Genomic DNA, 24182 nt, shown 5'->3' with positions numbered 1-24182 from the left:
CAACGTTTTTTAGTTCTCTAATACTTGTTGTCCTGTTTTAAAAAGAAAACTTCATCAAAAATGGAAAAAAATGTTAGTTGATTGAACATAGTAATGATCGTATTTGGAGAATGAAACAGCACCTCCAGATTGTTTTTACGTAGAAGCTATCTGTATCGGAAAAATAGCAGCATCTATAAAACCCCAGTCAGAAGAACTACATGCCAGACCATTAATATTAAATGCGAAATATTTGACTGCAGGGTCTTCAGAAAACGGGAGAACTAATAATGGGCTTTAGCTGGAAATGCAGATGTCAGCTGTGGGTGCCTTGAATTGTCAATAATAATGCTAAACACAGGGTAGAATATCAGCCTGTGCTTATTCTTTATTCTTCTCTCAAAATCATTAAAGCTAAGACAGTTGTGACATATGTTCTGCTATGGCTCAATAAGTGAGGACGTGCGCAGAACGTATATGCGTGTCTGTGCTGAATTATTCATGGTTAAGGTATTGCTCTGGGGAAGCAAACAGAACGGGCTTTGCTGGCAGGTAGGCTTTGAACCATATCTCATAAAGGAAGAGAATAAATATTCTCAGTTCGTGCTGGACCAAGCTGCTTATCAACAGTGCACACATTATTTTTCTTTTTACTCCGGTTGCGTCGGGCAGAAGCTGGATAAATATCAAATTCTAATAGGAAGTGTTTTTATGGGATTTAGCACCTACGTACCCCATTTGGTTATCTGTCCCACATCCAAAGGACTTCCCGTGGAAAGCTCACCAGATTTCCCGAGCTGTCACCACAAGGTCAGCCTTAGAGGCTGGAGGAGGGCAGACTTACAGCTGGTGGATGCCAGGAGCTGCTCAGATGTCCCACGTCCCCTTTCTCCTTCCCAGAGAGAGGGGCCTGAAGCAGAAATCCTCTTATCCTGATAGACCCCTCTCAGTGGTTCCTGCCATCTTCCTGTGTCTACAGGCTTGGGGTGTAAGTCACTCACCAGCCCTCGTAGCCACAGAGCCGTGAGATCCTGACTTAACACGGAAGTCTCTGAGGACCCGGAGAAGCACAGGAGCTACAATTTAGCCACCCCTGATGTACCAGGACAGAACCCGACGCTTGACCAAATTCCATCTTTCAGCATCCGTTTGGAGGAACCCTGTTGGGATTGTGATTTTTTTTTTTCCTTTTAAGCTCCTTTTAGCAAATAAATTGCCTTTCCCTAGTCCCTTAGGAGAATGGATGCTTAAAGAGCTGTGCACTCAGATTTTTTCGTATGTCTAGATGTATTTCTTCTGTGGTCCACTAGATTCTTATGTGACCTATTGGGTATGGGTTCAAGTGAGAAGTTCAGCTGAAATATTTTAAGTTAAAATTTTGAAAAGTTCAATCTTGCGTAGCTTCCAAATCTCATTAGAAGTCGTCTTTTACATTTTGAGGACACATGGGAGACTGTGCTTAAAATCAAAACGATTTTTCGAAGCGTCATATATACTGCAAGCTGTGACCTTGTAGTGCAATGCACAGAGTTTCAACAGGTGAAAAAAAATTTGGGAAGAGGTCTTGAGTCAACAGATGACTCCTCTCCCGAGGCTCTTCTGAACGATATTTTGCTCTGGAATGCATTTTAATCACTGTGAGGGGGAAGTGTAACTTCCTAGCATAGACAGGAAACACATGCTACTTGTTAATTGGGTTTTACCCTGTGCTAGCAAATTTATTTTAGGATGGAAATGTCTAGAGTAGGGATTGCCATCTAAGTAAGTGTGCTGTTAGGTGGTGCTGACCCTCATCCTTCTCAAATGAGTAGAAGCTTACATACTGAAATAAAACCCCAAATGTCTGAATGCTTAAATTAATAAAAACATCTCTGTATTGCTTAAAAACATAACAGTATTTAGTGCCTGCATTTTGATTTTGAATGCATCGATGTCTTGTTTCTGGAGAACTTCTAAATGTGTGCTTTATAAACTAAATAATCTCATCCTGGTTTTGTCAAGGTCTGCAAATTATTTACTGCAGCCTACATTGCCCTCCTACTTGTGTGCTAAAAGCTAGGATTTTACCACTTGAAGATTTTGGATCTGTCTGGGACAAATACGTTGTATATTAGCAACATTTATTTTGTGATTATGGCAATTTCTGTTAACAAAGAAGCTGCTCTCCTGTCCTAATGTTGGCTTTATCCAGCATATCCTTGCTTTACATTCAACGTTACGTTAGTTTTCTTACTGCTAATATCCTGTGCTTTGAGGAGAATGAAATACGCCTTAACTTCTGGGCTTACTTGGCTGATGAAGAAATTGCTCGGCAGCATTACCTGGCTTCTCCCATCTCGTATAACCTGATGTCAGCCTCGCTCCGACCTTTGGGTGATGGAAGCGAGTGGTATATCCCGGTAACACACCCTTCTGCTTAACAGGCTTTGAAATAAAAATAAGTGATTGGCAGAGCTGCAGGAAATAATCAGTTCCAAGTAGATGTGAGAAGTGAGAGGATTATTTAAAGGAGAAGAAAGTGATTCAGCTGTTCCGTGGGGCACATGAAGTCAGCTCAACTTTTAATTTGACTGTTAGGAGATTGAAATAAATTTAAGTTGCTATGCTAAATTCCTGAATGAATTGTTGTAAGGAAGGTCTCTAAAAAATGTGGCTGCTTATTGTAGGCTCAAATATTTGAAGCTAATGAGTTCATTCGATCTTTCAGACCTACTCATAAAATGTGGCTGAGTGGGAAAGCTGCTTAAGGGAAAAGAACATGAGCACTATATGTTGCTAAAACTTAAGGAACAGTTTACAAGTAATAAAATTGAAATGATGAACGCGTACACATTTTGCAGGAAAGAATTACGTGTTCTTCAGCTGGTTATTGCGCAGGTCAGGGTGACGGTTTTCTGTGTTTTAATCAGCTATACAACCCAGGATGAGCTCAGACACCGTTAAATTGAGTTCTCGAGTGATTCGCCAGCATCTTGGTGCGGGACGTGCTTGCCCCTCGAGTGCTGGTGGCTGTGCTGCCTCTCCTGCCGGAGACGAAGCGCAGTCCTGCAAGGCAGTGCCTGGGAGTTACACCAAGCCGTATGGTCAGGGAGCAGCAAATGCTTCCTAAAGCTGTGGCAATGACCGAGTGAGGGCTTCTGATAAAGGTCTAAGAAGGATGTGACGCTAGGGAAGAAATGTAGGAGGAAGCGAGTGCCCCTTTGGGAGCGTGAAGTGTAGAAGAAGTTGGGGAACACCAGCCTCGCCGGTGAGGGGAGGGTGAGTCTCATCCATCTGATATCAGCACTCACTTTTTCTCTGCCTCAGGATACCTGTTCAGGTTTACTCTTTCCATCTCTTACCTTTGCGCGCCTCTTCAGGGCGTCATTTTTGACACTTGCCTGCTTTGTGTTCTTTCAGACTGACCAGTTCCCTTCGCCACGTGCTAGCGTGGGGCTTCTTGCTGTTAGGTTCTCCTTCTCTTTCTTCTCTAGCTGTGTGTAGTGTGGGAAAGAACTCCAACTCGTTCTTGGAGTACGAACACTGGCCCTCCAGTTTCTGCACTCACTGATTTCAGCTTTTGGAAAATCCTGTTGTTGAAGCTGTGGGCTTATTTTTGTGGACCAGGAAAGGGAGGGTTTTTCCAAGTTGTTTTTTGAGTGTGTGTGAATGAGATGGCAAAACAAGGGATGATCTCCTGTAAATAACTTCCTGTGCTGGTTACTGCTCGTAGCAGCGCAGACGTATGCGTTTGTGCCTTACTGCTGTGAAAGTGGCACGTCTCATTGAAACTAACTTGAAAATTTCCAAGTCGCCTGTTGCTCATTTTCACTGAATGATGCCCACAGTGTGTCCTCATCACCATCTAATGTTCAAAATACAAAAAAAAACCCAACAAACTCCATTATGAGCAATTAATAATCTGACAAATGTGCATTTTGAATGCTCATGCTGCCTGGTGCAATGCACCAAGTGTACAAACAGCAATGTGAAGTTCCTGGTTTAGATCAGATCTTGAAAGGTCAGAGCATGCTATTGAGAATTAGAGAAGAGCTTTTATCACCTTTTAGTTGACTGAGCCATCCCATATTTTGCAGGTTTCTGCAGCCACTGTTTCTTGACACTACTTCCAGCTGCAGCTGTAGTTTTCTCTTTTCTGTGATATGATTAATGCTTCCTTCAAAACATCAATAAAGTACATTTGAAGCAGTGGTTTTGCTTAACTCTGTAAATTGCATTGTTGTAGGTTTTTACCCTTCCGTGACCTTTTATTTCATTAACTTCTTTCAACCTGAGACAAGGGCTTGAAAAACAAATACTTGACAAAAATGTGTATGTTCAATTAAGAAAAAAAATGTATCCGTGTGATTCTAAATGCTATGTCAGGAAAACTTACTGTTCAAATAATTCGGTGTCTGTTTTTAATGCTGATTTTTGTAACTTGGCAGGGACAGCCGGTTGGAGAGTGTGATTTTAATGTTCGGCTTGCCTGTATAGAAAAAGAGATTATATTTCCACGACATGAAAAAATGAAGACTGGTCTTATTGACAAAGCGCAGGAACCATTCAGTGTTCGAAACAAGCCATTTTTCGACATCTACGCTTCAAGAAAGGTAAACTTGATTTTAGTTGTTTATGCTGGAGTGCAGAAGGCAGCAATGCAGTGTTGGGTATAGGTTTTCCCTTAACTTTTTTTTTTTTTTGCTTTCTGCAAATTGCTCTGCTGACCAGTTATTCAGCAGAGTTTTTTTGGGTGGTGAATGGGAGTTTGGGATACTCTGAAAAGTGGTTTTAGACCATCTATTCCTTCTGAATTCCTCTCTTCCTATATTTAAACCTGTACTTTGGCAAAACCTAATGCTTGAGTTTCATAATATTGAACGATGACATAGAAGTTAATAGTTTATTTGAAATGCCTCTGAGCTTAAAGGAATATCTGAGAGCTATGCTTTCGATGCTATTCTCCTTCATAGGTAAGAAAGTAACTTTTTTTGCTTCCAGTTCCCATTTGGCCATAGGATAAGAGTCATGAATTGTGCTTGGGCTGCCACTTCATGTTCAGCAGTGATTACTAAGAGCCTATGCTAGTGAATGCATCCACGCTTTACTTATTAAAACATCGCCCTAGGTTTTCTGAAGTGAAGCATATGACTTGCAAATATATACGAGTTTCTGTCTTTCATTATGCACTCTTTTCTTCAGTTTAGAAGTATCCTAACATTCTGTAAAATATTTTTATTCTCTTCTGTGAATTAAATTGCTCACGGATAATACTTTCATCTGGAGTAACTAGTTTTTCTCAGCACTGCTGTTAGAAGTGGTCCCATGTCTCATCAATGCAGAACAATGAACACCGAATTGGTGCCTTCCATTTGCTTTTGTCACTTCCTTGAGCCTGTAGCAGGTAATAAATCTCGCCCCAAGAGAAGCAGTAATAGAAACTTGGCTAACTGATAGGTGGCTGAAAACTAAATAAAGAGATAAGGCGTAAGTTGGACTTCCAAAACACTTGGCAGAGTAGCAGTCTTGGGAAAGTTTGTCACAAACAATTCTATCAGAGAGGTTGTGTGGATAAAACACTGTAAATGTTTTGATCACTCCTCTGGATGTGTATGGTTGATTTTTTTGGATCATCTATGTAAAATAATATTGTCAGCATCGTGAATTCGAAGTAAATTTTTCATAGCGAGTAAAAGGCTATTTCACAGAATCACAGAATCGTCTAGGTTGGAAGAGACCTCCAAGATCATCTAGTCCAACCTCAGCCCTAACACTAACAAGTCCTACATTAAACCATATCACTAAGGGCTACATCTAAACGTCTTTTAAAGACCTCCAGGGATGGCTCCACCGCCCTGGGCAGTCCATTCCAATGCCTAACAACCCTTTCGGTAAAGAAGTTCTTCCTAACATCCAACCTAAACCTCCCGTGGCGCAACTTTCGCCCATTCCCCCTCGTCCTGTCACTAGGCACGTAGGAGAACAGACCAACCCCCACCTCTCTACAGCCTCCTTTAAGGTAACTGTAGAGAGCGATGAGGTCGCCCCTGAGCCTCCTCTTCTCCAGGCTGAACAAGCCCAGCTCTCTCAGCGTCTCCTCACAGGACTTGTGCTCCAGGCCCTTCACCAGCTTCGTAGCCCTGCTCTGGACTCTCTCGAGCACGTCCATGTCCTTCTTGTAGCGAGGGGCCCAAAACTGAACACAGTACTCGAGGTGCGGCCTCACCAGAGCCGAGTACAGGGGGACAATCAAATTTGTCTAGGATGTAATTTCAAGCTTGAAATTAAAAGGAACTTTTACAAAAGGAACGTGTTAAAAATGGGTTTCTTACCTAAATTTATAGTTTCTTGAAGTGTTCTGGAGTTCCAGGTTATTTAACCTTATTTGAAAATCACAGGAGAACATGTCCGGAAGCGTTCCTAGAAAGCTCTCTGGGTAAAACACATCTATAAACAAATCTCTGGCTAGGTATATCTAATCATTATTTTACACATGAAATTGTTAAATGCTGACAGCCTATCAGTTAAGAGTTGGTTCCTCTTAAGAGGTAAAGTTCAAAATTCATCAAAATATACTTTGTACTGCAGCTCTGTGAGGTACAGCTTAGAACCAGCCAGAAGATGACTATTGAAAGGATCATCTGCTTCCCAAAAAGAGTAGGAAATGAAAATTACACTTAACTACTTTCTTTTTCCTATCTAAATGAGGTTTCTTAATTGTCCATGGATTGGATTTTAATAATTCCGACTGCAGCATTGTTCAAAGTCAGCAAAGAAATGATGGTGTTTACTGCTCTTTCTCTTCCTCTCCCAACCCTTGAGTACAAATTCTTCAAGATCATGGTGTCTCATTACCCAGCAGTAAAGCATCAAATATATTGGTGAGGAAAATGAAATTATACAGGACTAGAATTTGTTTCATGATAAATTAATAATTGCTTTTGACACTAATGCTTGGACAAGATTTTTTTTATCTTTTTATGCTTCTCTTTGCCATGCGGTTTGATTAACTTGTGAATTACAGAGTGAAGCAGTTTTCTGGCAAGTTTTCTTCTTCCTTTTTTTTTTTTTTTAAAGAATGTTACTGTATGCAGCAGTTAGAGATACCCAGGGAGAGCAGGAGAAGTAGAGTTACCTGGCAGTGCAGAGCAAGTTGGTTCTTTTATTTAATTATTTCAAACATTCATGATTTACTTACTCCACACAAATAATAGACCAAATTGGTAAGAAAATAAAAGAAGTAAGAATAATATGGTGGGTTTCATTGAAGTGAACATTATGAAAGATTATTATTTCTTACCTTTTATTAACTAAAAAAAATTGTTTCAGTAGTCCTCTTTTTGTCACTTAACTTCAAATTAGAGTAAAATTCAATAACGGCTTTGCACAACAGTTACATGGCACTTTTTTCTTTCTCTGAGGGCTCATTTTCCTCTGAGGGTTTTGCTACTTTTTATAAGCAATGAAAACACCTTTGAAACAGATACAGTAGTGAAGTAGTGGTTTGAGAGCAGGGCATTTGAAAATGTGAAGCATGGATCTCTCTTTGCTTTTTGTTACTTACCTGAAACTTTTAAAAAGCATTATTTGAAGGTAGCAGAAAGTCTGCAATACCAGATATAACCCTAAGGACATTGCAATCTGCGTTTGAGGTTATGATGCAGTTCAACGAAAAAATTCTCACCCTGAAGCATTACCACCTTAAAATCATCTTTGAGATAGTACTGTCTGGGTGTTTTAAATTTATTGGGGTATTTAGGTTTATTGCCTCTTTTGAGGGGATGGGAGTGGTGATTTTTTTTTTGAGGTGACAGCCAGTGCAGGCTCTAAAGCTTTCTGCATTTTGAATTGGAAATAACCATAGGCTTTTATGTTTTGTTTTTGTACAACGTATGAAGTATGTTTTAAGCAATCTTTGTTCTGATTTGAAGTGACTGCTGTATAGTGAAATAAAAATAATAATTAAAAAAAAAACAACTAATGAGGCTTTAATTCTGAAGATTGTTTTCAGTAAGAAAGAAGTTTTGTGTTGATATCTAAGTATTGTTTGTACAGCCTGTTATAACTGTAGGGAATTTTAGGTAGCACTGCCAGCATCAATGAGGAGTTTTATCTAAGGCAATACTGATAAATGCTTAAGGGAACTCTATAGATTAAAAATTTATTTCAAATCAAATTTATTTCAAATATTCTTGCTATGTCAAAAATACAATTTTCATTTCATTAGGTCTGTGAACTTGATGACTGTGTGATTCTCTAATACTGCCTTAGGATAACGATGCAAGGGTGACATTGTCCTACTCATCACAGCTTTGTGAACAGAATGCTTAATTACATATGGCCGGAGCAGGCTATTGTTTAGAAGCGTTGTCCTGTTCTGAAAAAGGACCATTTAAAAATAGTATCGCTTTGCTCGAGATCTTTTTCCTATGCTTACTCAGTCATCTCTGCAGCTATAGCAACAAGTGTACTCACAGCTCTGAACACCTCGTTAGCGTAGCGGAGAGAACAGGCTGGGTTTCTGTAGCATCAATGACAAATGCCTTGGTAGGGTTTACCAACTCTGTGTTCGGCACAGCAAGGGTCTGGAGAGAGCCAGGGAATTCCTCCTAGCTTCTAAATCTGCTCATGCTCGGATTGACTCAGCATATCCATCAATCCATCTCCAGAGACGGTGGCAGTTGAGTGAACGCTAAAGGACAGACAAAGAGGAGCTACTCAGGTAGATCTTTTCCTTACGTTTAATTAGCTGTTTGGCTTGGCCTTCTCCAAGAACAGCAGACTCCTTTATTCTTGGGATCAAACAGGTTCCTTCCTTTCTTGACCAGAGGTCCTTAAAGATTGGCACCCATGAGGGATCTCGGGAAAAGCGTGTGTTTTCATAAGCATGGGTTTCTTCCCTACGCCCAGCTCTTGTACTTCACTGACAGAAGATGCATCTTCTCGAGTCACCCCCAGAGGGATCCTTCTTTTTTCACAGAGGGATCAAAGGACATAGCAGCCTTTGGCCAGAGATAAGCTGGATCTCTGATTGTGCCAGCATATTTAACTGTAGAAGTGGAAAGCCCATATCAGTGATCAGTCAAAATATATTTTATCAAGATTTGAAAAAAAAAAAACCAAAAACAAAAACAAAAAAACCATAGCCTCTTTTAATAGCGTTTTCATCACATACATATTCAGGATAATCCCTTGGAGTATTTTGCACAATTTCCTCAGGAGTTTTGCCATTCTTGAGGCTTGCCTCAGGTACTGTGTTTTGAAAGAGGTCCTGCAGTTTATCTGGGACTAAAATTTAGCTTCTTAGGTAGGTGATACTTTATAATTGTGCCCTTTGAGTGACAAGCCAATGTACACTTCGATGGAAAAGAGGCTGGACTTCCTTGGTGTGCGGTATGTATACACATTCTGTAGTCCTACCTTCAGTCTTGCAGAATCCCAGGTTATCAGCATCTCCATCTGAGAAGAAGATTTGGTGAGAGATGTGCCTTAAGCTTTGTACTCCTCAGGCAGCCTGAAGAGAAGCAGGGAATATGTGTACTGGGTGACTCAGATGTCTCAGTTTGAGTGCCTGGAGTAACAGGTATAAACAGGAGATTGTATCATCAGCAGTGTTTCTTGGATTTTCTTGTAACACAGCTGTCTTTTGCTTAGGGTCAAGAAAAGAATCAAGTGTACTTCTGAATTCCCTCAGCTGGAACCACACATCACATATTTCTGTTTTGAGACGCTTCACTTTTTGAAATATGTTCCCTGGAAACAAATTTAAATCTCTCCAAAGCAAACATTGTTAGACCGCTTTTCACAGCCTCACTCCATCAATCCTTTCTGTGGACTGAGTTAAGATCTGGTGTTCCAAACTGAAGGCCAGTGCTGGCCGTTCTTCTTATTAATAATATCACGGATGGGTAAATGGCTGTGCGTTTGGGAGGATTGTAGGAAGAATCCTGAAAAAGGCCAGGAATCTCAGCACTGTACTTAAAAGGTTTAGCCACTTACTCTGCTGTTAGTTATGCCAGGAGAAATGATGTTTTCCACATAGATTTAGTTATTTTCAGTGAAAATGTGAAAGTAATTACTTGAAACAGCAGTAAACTTTGTGCTGTGCTATACAGTATGTCCAATAATGAAATAGTTCTTAAAGTTACGGATTTGATGCTTTAATACCAGAGTTTGAAGGGTAATGACTCTTTCCTAATCCAAAAATTGATTTATTGTGAACTGAAATAACACTTTCACTGTTGCAATTAAAAAAGTATGGCAGCATTCAGAGTTTTGCCTTGGCATTTGTTGTTGGTACTAGATTTTTGAAATGAGGGCTATCTTTACAATATTGTCTTCCACTTTATTTTAAGATGTTTTGATGGACTTCTGCTGGTTTTAGTAAGAGTGAGGTTTGATGGTAACAGGAAGAAAAGAAAGAGAGAGAGATCCTGAGAATCTACAGCCCGTACCCAGGTGACAAAAAATGTTCCCTAGCTGAACTTTGATACTGGGGGAGGAAACAGTTTCACTAACTTTGTCTGCTTCTATAATCAAGGAATTGCTAAACACAGCTTAGTCTTTTAGTGTCGACTGAGAACAGATGCACTCTGTGAGCACTTTTGCCTTTTAATGCGACTTCCAAATTATTTTAGGAAGATGTTCGTGAGCAATGTTGAATCTTTGTTGTTTGTCCTTACACTTGCATGTTTTGTCACTGTGGTTGCCCAGCTTGTTTTCTTTGCACGGATTCATGTGCAACAGAAGTCAAGGAGAGAATATGGTTCAGTTTGCCTGCACTCACTCCCATCTCGTAAGGACGGCACCAGTCGGTGGAAGAAGCTGGGTTTGTTTTCCGTGATGTTAAAACACTGAGGACCAACAAGATTAATGTGTTATAATGCTTCATATAAGAATATATAAGAACTAAGACTTGGAGCCTTAGCCTTTTATTTGTACAATTTTTTTAGGATTTTCACCAGGTTGAAATTATTATGCTTTCACCAGGGTGAAATCCATTATGTTGAGCAGGAAATACAGGTACGCAGGCAAGAAATAATGAAACTCTCAGAAATGATGTAAATGTTTGGCTTATGATGCCAAAGCTGACCTGTAGTTCTTCTGCAAAGCTTTTCTGTGTGGGCAGTCACAACCTGGATGTCATTACTGAAGCCTAGTGGCCAGTGACTGTGCTGTCTAGCAGGGCTGGAAAAAAAAAGTTTCTGTATGGTCCCGTGGAGAATTGTGCCGATCTCCCTCAATGGAACAATAGGGCTAAAGGTTAAACAATGACACAGGTCAAATGAACAACCTTTTTCAAATACTAGCATGCCGTATATCAAGGAGTTGTCAGTTCTTAGACTATTATCTGATCTTAAAATGACAGCTGGTCCTGGAGGGATTATAATGAAGGTGAGTAATCCCTGCTAGCAGATTAAATGGTCTCGGGTCTTCTTGAAAGTTTTCAGTCAAATCTGTGAACTGACAGATCTCTGACTTTGTACCCCTGCTTTGCCTGAGTTTTTATTTGTTTTTGTTTTGTTTGTATTTGTTAGGGTTTTGTGTTGGTTTTTTTTGTTTTTTTTTTGACATTTGGATTTTCGTTTTTACTTTTTGGGGAAACTGCCTTTGTTGTAGTTTGGAAACAGAATGTTCAAAAATGTTGTACCAATAAGAAAAACACAGCCACTGTTGAGGTGTTATGCTTTGGAAAACTAAGAGGCTATGGACTGCTTTGATGAAGAAAATTATGTGAGTACATGACTTGCTGATGTTGGAGTGATGTATTTTTGCAAGTGAGATGGTGATAAGCTGCTATTTGTGTGGTTAAAGTCGATCAGATGTGGGCCTGAAAAAGGCAGAGTATGTGGATGTAACTTGCTTCTGCCTGATTAGAGAGCTGCTAACTCGGAACTGACTGTAAAAGACCTCAAAGGCCCGTCTGATGTCACCAAGTAGCCTGTGGACAAAAAAAGTGGTGAAGGTTTGCAGAAATGGGATAGAAGCTGAAAAAAATCAGTGGTAGGAATGGCAGCAACACAAGTGTCAGATAATCTGCGTATTTATTGGGCATTTTGAATCCTGTATCTAGGTGGAGAGAGCACGGTACCATCTGGAGGGGTTTTTGTGCCAAGAAGACTTGTTTCCTCTGTTTTTGTTTTTATTTTTGTTTTCCGTGGCTTAAGGAGTAGCTTAATCGGCTCACCTTCCAATCCTGCATTTCCTCACCCAGAGCTGGCAGTCACTTGGCGCTGTCTGGCCTACACCATAGCCCTCGCTCCATCTGTTAGGTTCCAGGTTTTTGGCCTGGTTACCATCTCACCTCCCTTTTAATTATCCCCTAACCTGTCTCCCCTCTACCATTTTGTTTCTGTTTGCTTTTATTTCTTTACTCTGTACGTTTCTTCCTCACTTAGCCCTGCTCCATCATGAAAATCAAAAGTCAGATGTGAGAGCAGTAGTGCCTTACTCCGCTCCTAGAGGCTTTTGTGCTGGTGGTTGTTCTCGCTCGAATCATCACAGTGCTTTTCTTCCCGTAAATGCATGTAGTGGTCGACCCAATGAGCCTAGTAAACCACTAGTGAATGAGAAGCTGGAAAGATGCTGCCTCATTTATATTAGGATGCAAAATCTTCAGCTGGCAGCTGTCCTGTACCCCAGCGTGTAGTACTTCAGACTGACTTTTCAAAATGATCTATCCTCTGAATTTTAAAGGTAAGGACAACAAACCAGACCAAGTGGAAGCTTTGTAAATTTTAATGTGCAATAAACGACTGAACTGTGGCTCTTGAGCTGGATGTAGATTGCCACCACTTAAAATTCAGCGCTGGAACTGGAGCTATTTCATGCAGCCAGCTGCAGCCCTGGGGTGATGATGGGTCCTGCTCAGTCAAAGTAATTTCTGGCTATAGGAGCATGAGGGTAAGCAGGGATGCTGTAGGTCAGGACTAGTGAGGTTTCCAGCTGCCTCGGGGTGTTCCTTTGCTGTCTGCAGTGCAGAGAAGCTGCACTTTTCTCCGTCGCAGATCGCACAGCCCAGCAGGTTGGGGCTTTGTCACCAGTGCTTGGGCCTTCTTCCGTAACCTGGTCCGGTTGTCAGAAATATCCAACAATGCACTGAGTCTGAGAGAATTATTAAATAGTTAGTCTTTATCTCAAAAGCTACATACCCATTAAAACAAGGAATATACTTCTCTGCCATATTTCAGTATCGTTCTAGATCAGTCTTTGGTTTCCCTCTCCACTGGGCCTGCATAAAAGTATTTTGTCATTTACACTGTGACCCTGTGTAAGTTTTCAATGCTTTTTTTCCCTCTTTTTTTTCTTTCCTCTCTCCACATCTCAGACATCGTACTGAGAGGTGTTTTTACGTCAGTGGGAATCATGCTTTTGTGATTAAACGTTACCACTTCTGTGTCACTGTTTGGAAATTTCAGTGGAAGTATTTGTTCCATTGTCAGGCGTAGCTCAGGTGATCAAAATCTTCAAATCTTACTTCTATGATCAAGATGGAGTTTATGGTCTGTCCTCAGTATCAGACAGAATTCCTAAACTCTTCTTATCTGGTTTAGACTACCTCTGGTGATATCAAATAGAAACATACTATATATTGAATCTTTAATTAAATGAGGGAAATTGAAAGGGGTCTTAAAAAGGATGGAGAGGGACTCTTTACTCAGGTAGATAATGATAGGACAAGGGGGAATGGTCTTAAACTAAAAAAGGGTAGATTTAGATTAGACATCAGGAAGAAATTCTTTACTCAGAGGGTGGTGAGGCCCTGGCACAGGCTGCCCAGAGAAGCTGTGGATGCCCCATCCCTGGAGCTGCTCAAGGCCAGGCTGGATGGGGCTTTGGGCAACCTGGGCTGGTGGGAGGTGTCCCTGCCCATGGCAGGGGGGGTGGAACTGGGTGGTCTGTAAGGTCCCTTCCGACTGGAGCCATTCTGTGATAATATGCCCAGGCAGACATATTTTCACACATTGACCTGTTTGTTTTGGACAATGAACAGTAACTAATTAGCCAGTGCTGTCTATCGGTGCTACTTTTTGTAGTATTAGACATCATGTTCATAAAACATTTGGACCATATCTCCCCTTGAAAACCTGCTTAGTCCCTGCAAAACCGTGTGGAGGGCCCAGGTGAGGGAAAGGCTTCGCTGCAGAGGTGTCGTGTACTGCCCAAAGCCTGGCATAGCTGATAAGTGAAATCAACTTTGATTTCTTTGCTCAAGGAACACAAGCTGGAAATGTAACTCTGTCAAGAGCCAGGTCTTCCAGGTGTACGCCAAAAGGTTTTAAGTCATGTTAGAAAAAAAAAATATTTGTCTACGGCTAACTCTTAGCCTCCTTGCTCTGATGGAGTCCTTGAGGAGATCCATTCATGACCAAGAATCTCTGTTCATTTCCTAGAGTTAACAAAAGAGGATTAGGCTACTTGCTTTTGATTATTATTATTTATGATGTTGAAGATCAAGGATAATATTTGAGCACAGTATAATTTTGGTTTGAGAAAAAGGGAGATGGCTTTTTGCTTTTCATTTAAGAAATTATTCACACATCAGTTACGTTTTGTGGGAAGTGACCTAGTGAAGTTAAAACAAACACTCTTCAATATGTTCCTGAAGGGCTATTTTCTTAACTAGCGGCCCATGCTAGTGGTACAACTTAAATTAATATACAGTAATGCAGATGTGGAATATATGATTCTGACTCTTGAAACTTTAGTGTGGGAAAGAAAACAATGAAACTAGCAGAAAAATAAGTGCATATGGATGAAGCATTATACTTGGTGCACAATGAACAGTACATATTTTGGGCAAGGGAATTCATATAACTGTCTAAGTAGGAAAAATGCCTCTAGATGTTTAACTGACTTCTACTTTTGGTTTTGTGATTTATGACCAAAACTGGGAAAATGCAAATCTGTTTGGACCTAATTATTAGTTGGTATCCCAGTATGGAAAATGGAATTGGGATATCTGCTATCTTCTGAATTAGCTGGAGGACTCAGCTGTGGTGACTAAGTGGGTCGCTCTACTCATTAATTGAGGGGCAACTGTTTCATACTCTCCGCTGTACCACTTCACAGCCTGTCACTTTTCCGAGCTGCCTCCTGGCAATCGCGCTCCGTAGGGAAGCCGTCAGCCTGCTCCTACTGGAAGGGTTTGCAGGAGACCTGCGCTTAATTTGGATAAAATGAATAAAGGCACAAAGAAAATCGTAAAGATGGGGGGTGGGGGGGTGAAATTTAAAGCAGTTTGTTAGGATGCAAGTTTGTAAGGCATCCCTGCTAGCTCTTTCTTTTCTTGTGGTATGCCCAGTTTTGCAAAAAATTCCTGTGCAAAATTAATCTTTTTTTAATTAAGAAATATTAAAATCGGAGCATTTTACTGTTATGGCTTTAACATGGCAAGTTTTAATTCAACTTTGTAGCAAATTAAGCCCTCAAGTGCCATTGCATAGCAGAAGAATCAGATGTTTTTAAATATCCAGAATATAATGTTGAATCTTAATTTTTGTGTTACAGTCATTGCGCTGGGGCCCCGTGGAATATACTGGCCCACTTTGAATCAGGCATTGCAACAGTAAATGTGCAAAGACTTTGTATTCGTGAATATCCATTTTATAGTTAATTGAATTATTGTGTATACAAATTTGGCTTTGTTCATGTGTCTTAGTGGAAATGCATAATAAAACATCATCTTTAATTATCTGATTTAATTAAAACAGATCTGTCCAAGTTCTTGATAAGCAGAGATCGGATTATATTATGGCAGTTTACACAGGGGCTGGGTAACAAATAAACCTTATCAGTTTTATAATGTTTGAAGATCATTTAGAGAACAAATTAAAATGTACTTGGCCACATTTGTAAGGCCTTGCACTCAATCCAGTGTCACTTGTTCCTTTGACGTCAGAAGAGCTTTTGACTAAAGCTGAATTTGATCAAAATGAGTACTGGGGAGCTTCTTAGCCATAGTGAGTGAGGAGAACCTTGCTCAGCTGAGGACATAGAGTAACACAGGATTTGCAGATTCTCTGCCATGTCTACGTTCGGATGTACACGTGTTCATCTGTACGCATGTACATCATGTGTAAATAGCTCTAAGAATTTGCTAACGGCACCTGTTAAACCTCTTCCAGCCCCAGCAGGACCCTAGTCTCAGGCACGTGTGCTCTGCCAGGTACGTACGATGTGTTGACACCCCTCACCATCATCACTGGTTGGGGGAAAGTGTTGTGGACCAAGTCCTAATCCTAAAAGAAAAAACTTTGGTTACTTTGCAGGTTGAAATAGAGAACTGGAAAGAGCACAGTAAATTAAATGAATAAGCTGCGCAGTATACACTGCTCTATTTCATCAGGTAAAACGGGCTTGAAAGACCACTGCTGTTTGGCAGCGGCATTCCTTCCTAGCCTTGAGAGTGTTTATCCCATTTTGAAGCTATCGCAAAAGTCAATTAAACTTTCTTGTAGCAGCCTATTTCTCTTATTTGAAAGAAGCATTTGAAAACATCTTAGTTAATTGATGTCAATTTCTCAATTGTGCTTCTGAGAAGAGATTGACAGCGAGAAATGCCTAATGCTTATTTTGAATTCAGTAATGCAGATGTGCTGTCAAATTAAGCATTAACACACACGGCGCTCCTGTTATTCTTGGGTATTGTTTTGCATATATTAGGTGCGTGACCTTTGGATTTGCTCCCTCAGAAGCAGCAAACTGGTGATAGCTCAGTGGCACTCTTGTGGTCTGCTCTCTACCTTTTTTTTTTTTTTTAAGTCTCCCTGTGCAAATAAGGAGCACAGCATACAGCCAGTGTTAGTGGCAGCTGTACAGAATGCAGTTAATAAAGTAGCTGTAAAACCAAAACCAGATTAAAAAATAGAACGATCAAGCATGTTTCCTCCTTCCTTCCCTTTCCCCTTTCCCTTCTCCCTCCCCACCCCCAGTATGTTTTATTGTTGTTCACTACAGCATTTTTTTCCTTTGGGACTGGTTAATGAACTCAACAGTGTGGTGGTTTCACCTTCTCCATGTCAGAGGTTGCATCCCATCACAGACTGCAATAACTTGCAGCAAATCTTACATCAGGAAAATGCTTTTCCTTTGCATCTCTTAGAGGGGTGCTAGAGAAGATGAAGAAGCAGGTTTCAGATATATGGTTTCTCTTGCTTTAAGTCCTCTCTGAAAGAAGCAGTCTATAACAATCCTTCGTGAAACTAGCAGCAGTTCTAACAGGGGCTGGAAGTGTCCTGAGCATCCAGTGTGTGGAGTACTTGTGTTTCTTGTTTTTTTCAGCAGTGCCTCAACCAGGGACACAAAGCAAGCTACAGACAGGGATCAGTCTCCTTGGATTTCTTGCTTGGGGGTGCTGCTCTTTCCGCATCACGTGAATATCAACAGGAATGCCTGTTGCCTTCCTACTCTGGAAAGAATAAAGGCACTGTTGGTTGGGTCCTTGGCTGTGAAACTACAGGGGCAAATGGTGAAGGAAGAAGCTGTAGCTGTGGTTCTTTGAATTACAGTGTTATTTATGTTCTGTGGCCTACTAGCACCAAATCTTCAGAGGATTTGGCTTAGATGTGAAGACATCAAGGAGTCTTTGGGAGCCCTGCACGTCCTGCCCTCTAGCCACAAAACAGAGCTAAAGCGTGGAGCTGAAGTACAGAGCAAAAATCACTTTAGTGGCAGCTTGAATCCTCAGTCTTTCAGCTTCATCTACTTTATGGATGAGAACATGTTTACATTACATCTGAAAGGGCTGTTGTAGCTGTGAGGCAAATAAATATTTCTTTCTGCATTGCTGTTGAATTTCTAGGTTTAGACCAGAGGAGAGTAGGTGGGTGCAAGAGCAAACCCAGATGGAAAGAGGTCAGTCTCCTTCCTCTCTGTGCATGCACCTGCCTGTTGCCTCTTCATGTTTCTTCAGCCTTGCTGCTGCTGGTATTATTAATACAGAGCTGCTGAGGGTTCAGTGCAGTGACCAGGTGAGCTCGTACAATATCAGGGCAGCTCCTGTCATGCTGCAAGAGCTGGGAATGGGCTGTGCCCGGGAGAGGTGGCTGCTGGTGAAGCTGGTCACCCACAAAGTGCTGGGAAACCCTAGGACGTGAGCCTGTTGCAAAAAGATTTCTTGTAGTTACCTGTATCTTGCAGTTATCTGTAATTACAGCAAGTAGGGCACTGTCAGTAAGTATTTTCTCATGGAATATGAATTTCAGTTTCATTGTCTTTTTAGTATTATTTTGCTGCACGAGCCATTAGTTAGGGCCATATGCACTTGAATACCGTGACTGATGCTTTAAAGGGTAAAGTACTGTATTCCGTACAAGGAAGCACTCCTAAGGGTGATGAAGGACTATAGAGAGGAAGATGCATCGATTCTTGCAACAGATTTTTTTCTCCTCTTGCAACAGACTTGTTCTTACTGGAGAATGATCATACAGTGAAGCTAAATCCAGTAGTACTAACACTCCTTTGGTCAGACTTTAAAACGATAACAGCTTACCTTACATGCTTGCTTTCTGGGCAACAAATGTCCCATCTTGAGCAGGTGTTTTTTTGTGCTGGATTCTGGTCTGGTGTTTAAAATTACTAGCGTAGCTCCCTTACGGACCTCTTAAAATGTCCTTCAGTGACCAGTCGTATCCACCGTGCTTTTGTTTGGACTCTTGGCTATTCCTGCCTGGAACAGATGGCACTCACTTACACTGACAAGCTGTGGGATAGCCGAGCATTACTAATAAAACCTATCACATGTTAAACTTGACCTGACATTAATCAAGTTTTGAATGCTACAAATGATTCATGGATAATAATTAGTCTCTTGATCATATTAGTGAACATCAGTCTCGCATTGCTCCCATTATCTGCTTTCATTCTTATAGGGAACAAATCCATTGCAGTAATTAGGTGTTTTTAATGTCTTTTGAGCCAAAATGTTCTGTATGATTAACTTGGCAAAGAGGTTATTTTTAGTCTTTTAGTCTTGCAGTAGGATTGGTTTCGGAGCTTCTACTAAATTAACAAACCGAAAGGCTCTTCATAAAATAGTATTTTTTAAAAAGTATTTATTTTTTAGTCTTATAAAATGAGAAAATTCCCATGTTTCTTTAGACAGTTGTTTAGTATAATTTTCATCACAATATATTTCAGCTATTGCCACAGAATACACTTCAAAATAGCAGTGATTTTGTTAAATGGATGAGCCTTTGGAGTTTACTTTTATTCTTCCTGTTTAGTACTGAGTTATTGGTTAACATAAAGTGCTTTCAACCCGTACACTCCTATATAGACAGAATAACATTTACAGCTTTTCTCTGTTTATATCTTGAATTAACATCTTGAGAGGATGGCTGTGTGAGACCTAGGATTTGAGCTTTAAATATAATTTCTTAAAGGATTTTCGTGCAATTTGTATTATACAGTGTTTTTACAGCCAAAGAGCATGAAATTTCATTTTAAGTAATGAGGAACTGAAAAGTTCATACTTGAGTTCCTTATGCAGTTAAGGCAATGTAGATCATTTCACTGGTTTACTAAAAATGGATTAGCTATTCTTCAATATTTGTTGCTTCTTGGTGAGCATATCAAACTTCTTTAGATAATTCTTTCTCAGGGACTTAAACTTTTAGTTTCTACATATTGTGATCCTACTCTTTCTTTCGGCATATTTAAGAGTAATAGCATGAACCAAGAAATAGTTTATAGACCCATTTATTTTTTTTTTTTTACATATTAATGTAAGAATAAACTATGGTTTTGTGACTGTACTCTCAGTTAACAGGCTGCATTTCCTTCCTTGCATTTCTCTTTGGTTCCCTAACAAATCAAAATTTCTAAGATAAGTATAGCCAAATACAATGAATAATTGAGAAATTGGCCTTTACCCTGCTATAAAATATACTTCAATTAACATACTAAATACTGTTCTTACTTTAAGGAGTGTATCATGGTTTGGTTAGGAAATGAGAATGATGCAGAACAAACTGGGTCATGTTAAACTGATTAAAAACCTACTCTTCAACATTTTTTATAGGTGATTTAAAGGAAAGCATGAAATCGTATGAACGAGGCACAGGTTACTGATATTAGCAAGTGGGAAATAAATGTTCACATGGAAATTCTACTTACAGCTCTTAGAATGACTGGATGCAAGCAAAAAATATTTTCCTTGTGCAGCCACGTACCAAGTCTCACTTCGGGCATCATAGGCCGTGTTTTCAGGACCTTCACAGTCGCTTGGAAGGAACAAACCTCTTTGAGTCAAGCAGCCAGATGTAATGAGCCATCAGCTGGTGAAACGCTTTCTCTGGCAAGTGTTAATGTCTCCTTTGGACACCTCTGGATACTCCCCAGTGCATTTTTTTTTTTTCTTGCTGACACGGCTTTTCTGGAATATTCTGTCAAGCCCAGCTGCATGGTTTCAGTTGATGGGGAGAAAAATAACTGAGTTTAGAGGAGAAATTATGGACGGGTTTGAGGAGTTACATCAGCTTGCTTGTGAAACGTTAGAGATGTGACACTAGTTTCTTTGCATGAAAAACTCCTGAGAGGAGACTCGGTCACTGTTCCTGTAGAGGAACAAGGAAGAAAAGTTGAAGCAAGAAAAAATTGCTGAGGAATAGGCGTTAATTTTTTAATTGCAGATGCAGTAGTCCATAGGAGCAACTCAACAAAAATTGTGGTTCTCCATTACTGCATGTTACCTATAGCTTGAGACTGGACAGTTTTCCAAAACTTTTACTTGGGGCTTGAGCATATCACTTGAAGAGTAACTTCAATATGCACGAGAGGATAGGTTTTCTTCTCCTCCTCCTCCTAGCTGACTGAAAGTTGGTCCAAACTGGTGATCTAGGCTATGGCACGGTTGGGGCAGGGAGGGAAGGAAGGAGAACTGCCAGAGGTCTTTGATCCTTCCCCCCAGAAACTGTTAATTTGCACTGGGTTTGTTTGGGTCAGCTGTCTTACTTCAAATCTTAAAACTGGGTGAGGGGAATGGTATCCCAAGTATGGAAAATAGACAAGTCTGAGGGGCTTCGCTTTGTGATGTTTTTCGCCATTTCTCAGAAGGTTTGTGCTCCCTTTAATTCTCAAGGCTGTGTATTCTCCTGAGTCACTAAATACTAGTTTGAAAACTTTGCCATGTTTCTGTAGAAATTTCAGTGCCAGTAAGTATATACTTTATCAAAGAACCAAAATCCAAACTTCTCTTGACATTTCATTTTGGAATCTAATTCTCTTAAAATATGAGAGAGACAACATTTTTATTTTTTTCCTGTGTGTGTGTAAAATTTGAGGGTTTTATTGCAAATATAGGTAGCCTCCCCCTTCCAGTGTATATTGGATGCTTTTTCACTTATTTAAATCTTGGTACTCTCTCTGATTTAAAAAAAAAAAAAAAAAAAAAAAAAAGGCACTTCTGCAGGATGGGAAAATACAAAGATTCTGGGCAGAAGGAATAGCTGACACCTTGCTTTGCAGGGAAAATTTTGCTCATCTGCTCTGGAGCTGCAATTGGTGGTATTTTCAGGTATCATCTTAAAGGAAGCTTATACTCCACCAACAAACCTTGAATTCTTTTTCAGGAGGCTTCCTTTTCAAAATGCGATGTTAGAAAGATGGAGTTTATAATGTAAATAGTTTGAGTGATGGCCCCATCACTGCTAGTTAGTTTTATTGATTTATTTTTGGGAGTTGTCATTTGTGGGAATGAATCTGAGCAACTATTTCTGTGTAATTTTAACTTAAACTGAACTTGACATATAACACATTCCATAGAATTTCAGATGTCATTCAGAGTCAGGAGTTCTGAAGTACGCAGTAGGTTCTCGATGTATTTTTCTTTAACCCGTAACAAGGAAGAATCCTATTTTTTTAATGCAAAATTGTTTTGTTAAGCAGGTTTTCTTTTTTTTTTATGTTAAATCCATAAAGGCTTCCTAATTGAAACAGTGGTTTTGTTACACAAATCTTTAACTGGATTTGTTATTCAGAGATCCTTTCTTCAGAGACTTCCATATGTAATAATAGAGATGAAATTGCTTTATCTTGTTAGTTAGCAAAAAAAAAAAACAAAAACCAGACATTCATTTAATTAATTCACATACGTTTATATGTTTTATTGAATGCTTTTAAACCACTGTACATTTTGGAAACGTTTGTGCCTCCCACCTTGGGTGTAAAACTTCCTGGGATGTCTTAGATACATCAGGCAGCAATGTTGAAGTGATTAATTTTTATGTTGAGCTTGGAAAATCAAGGCCTCGTGAAAGGGGGTGTACTAAGATGAGACTATTGAGGGCTATTGAGGAAATTGTTATGTAAAAAAGAGCAGATAATTCAGAAAAATACAGAGACTGGCAAACAAGATGAAACAAATTAATGTAAAATAAAACAGAAATAATATCCTGGTTTATAAGCGGAACAGTCCATCTCTTTTAGAGCAATGCAAGGAAAGAGCCATGGTAATTGTTTCCTCTCAGATAAGGTAGTTATTAGTGCTGGTAACAACGGAATGTTTTCTGGAGACTGTATAATATGTTTGAAAAAAGTCTGCAGCATCTGTACAGGGATTTACTATTTATGAACCCACGTCTGCAGAACCTGACAGCTCTCAGGATGTGCCAATTATTTTGTAGTCTCGTGCTGAAGGCTGTAATCATGAGATGAAGTGATCGTCCTTGAAGTTGGGCTGCAACTTGACTCAGTTAAGATGTTGGCTACGTGAAGTTAGGCATGACAGGATGCTCATGTCTGAAGGCATTTCGGATTCTAGTTAACTGACAATTCAATTGCTGGTTTGGTTGTATCTAATGCTTTTGAATAAGGTATGTTCCCTTTCCCAGCCCTCACTGTGGGGTGAGCAGGTAGATGGGCACCAACACGAAGATGGCTCCGAAAAACTGCTTCAGGACAGGTGTATGCAGAACTGCTGTAGCTTGACTGAAAGCTGAATGAAGCATATAGCCGGTCTGAAATTGAAAAAGCAAGGCAAATGGACATACATTTGTCTTGTGCTATAAAATGCAAAGTCATTTGTTTCTGTATTCCCAGCGATTTCACTAGGTGAATAAGAAGTGTCAGTTTTGAATCAAACACAGACAAAATTGTTCAGAGTATTTCCATTTTGTGACGGTAGCTCCATAATAATTGCGGGCAAGGATTTGAGGCAAATGGTTTTGTAGAAAGCTGGTATGACTTAGCAGAGGTGTTGTTTCATTTTGGAATCCGCATAATTCTCCAGCCATATTGTTGCCATATTTTTTTGTATGGGAAGGAAAAGGCACAGTACTACCCATTGAACTTACTTATTTTATGAATAGAGTGGCATCTGAAAGCTCCTGAGGACCACATGGCTGGCCTCAGAATTACAGCAACATTGATTAAAAGCTACCAGGGTTGTGTGGAATCTGTACGCACCCAATTTTCCTCCTCTTCCTGCTGGAGGAGCCAAATGATTTCTTTATTGTTAATTACGGAGAGATCTCTAAAGCGCGATTCTTCAATTATCCACTCCAGAAATTTTGCTGACGGATTGAGTGTTTTAGCAAAATCAGTGTCACAGGTTATCAGTACTGCTTTTGGTGACGTATGGCTGCTCCTGACCTCCGTGGCTCAAAAGCAAGGAGAAATCCTTTTCCTCGTACAGCTCCAGTCATTTCATGTGATTATACCATTCTGTTTATCAGATGCCTGTTATTAGATACAGAAAATACTTTACAACTAAAATTAAAAAAATAAGAAAGGAAGAGTTTTAAATAGTAAATTGTAGAAAGAATATATGCTTCATTGCAATGTTCACTGTAAAGCAGGACACTGCAAGAAGTGAACAAAGGGTTTCACAGGTGGAAATACATGCCATGAGGCTACAGGGCAGAAGAATTGGCTTGCACGCATCATTTACCCATCTTTTATGAAATGACATTGAGATGCATTGCATTTTATCTGATCCCTGGCAGTCATCCCAGTCAGGCAGGTGTGCCATTTATCATGGTGCCGATTAAAAAGACTGTTCAACTTAATTAGAAATTTTAACATGTGTGGAAAATTGAACATCATTTTTTAAAAGGTAAACCATGTTATCTGCATTTTAAGTTCATAAACCTTAAAACCTTACATCAATTATATTTCTGGTGTCAAAAATATTCGCTTATATGTCAAACATTCCTTTTCTGCTCATTGTCCTGTCATTTCAAACTTTCTGCAGTATTCAATAGATGCATATTCTGCTGTTCACA

General features: G+C 39.9%; 1 protein-coding gene across 3 annotated transcripts in view; it reads left to right on the top strand.

Moving 5' to 3' along the window:
* RNGTT (RNA guanylyltransferase and 5'-phosphatase) overlaps nt 1-24182 on the top strand; it is a 187900-nt gene that overhangs the window by 70997 nt on the left and 92721 nt on the right. For all 3 annotated transcript variants that reach the window (XM_083831491.1, XM_083831490.1, XM_083831492.1), the window contains one exon: nt 4407-4571. In XM_083831491.1, the coding sequence (XP_083687617.1) occupies nt 4407-4571 (165 nt within the window). The remainder of the gene's footprint in view (nt 1-4406; nt 4572-24182) is intronic.

The sequence above is a fragment of the Anser anser genome, assembly GCF_964211835.1.
Source record: "Anser anser genome assembly, chromosome: 3".
Lineage (NCBI taxonomy): Eukaryota > Metazoa > Chordata > Aves > Anseriformes > Anatidae > Anser > Anser anser.
Note: the sequence above shows the minus strand (reverse complement) of the source record. Positions and strands in the feature narration are given on the sequence as shown.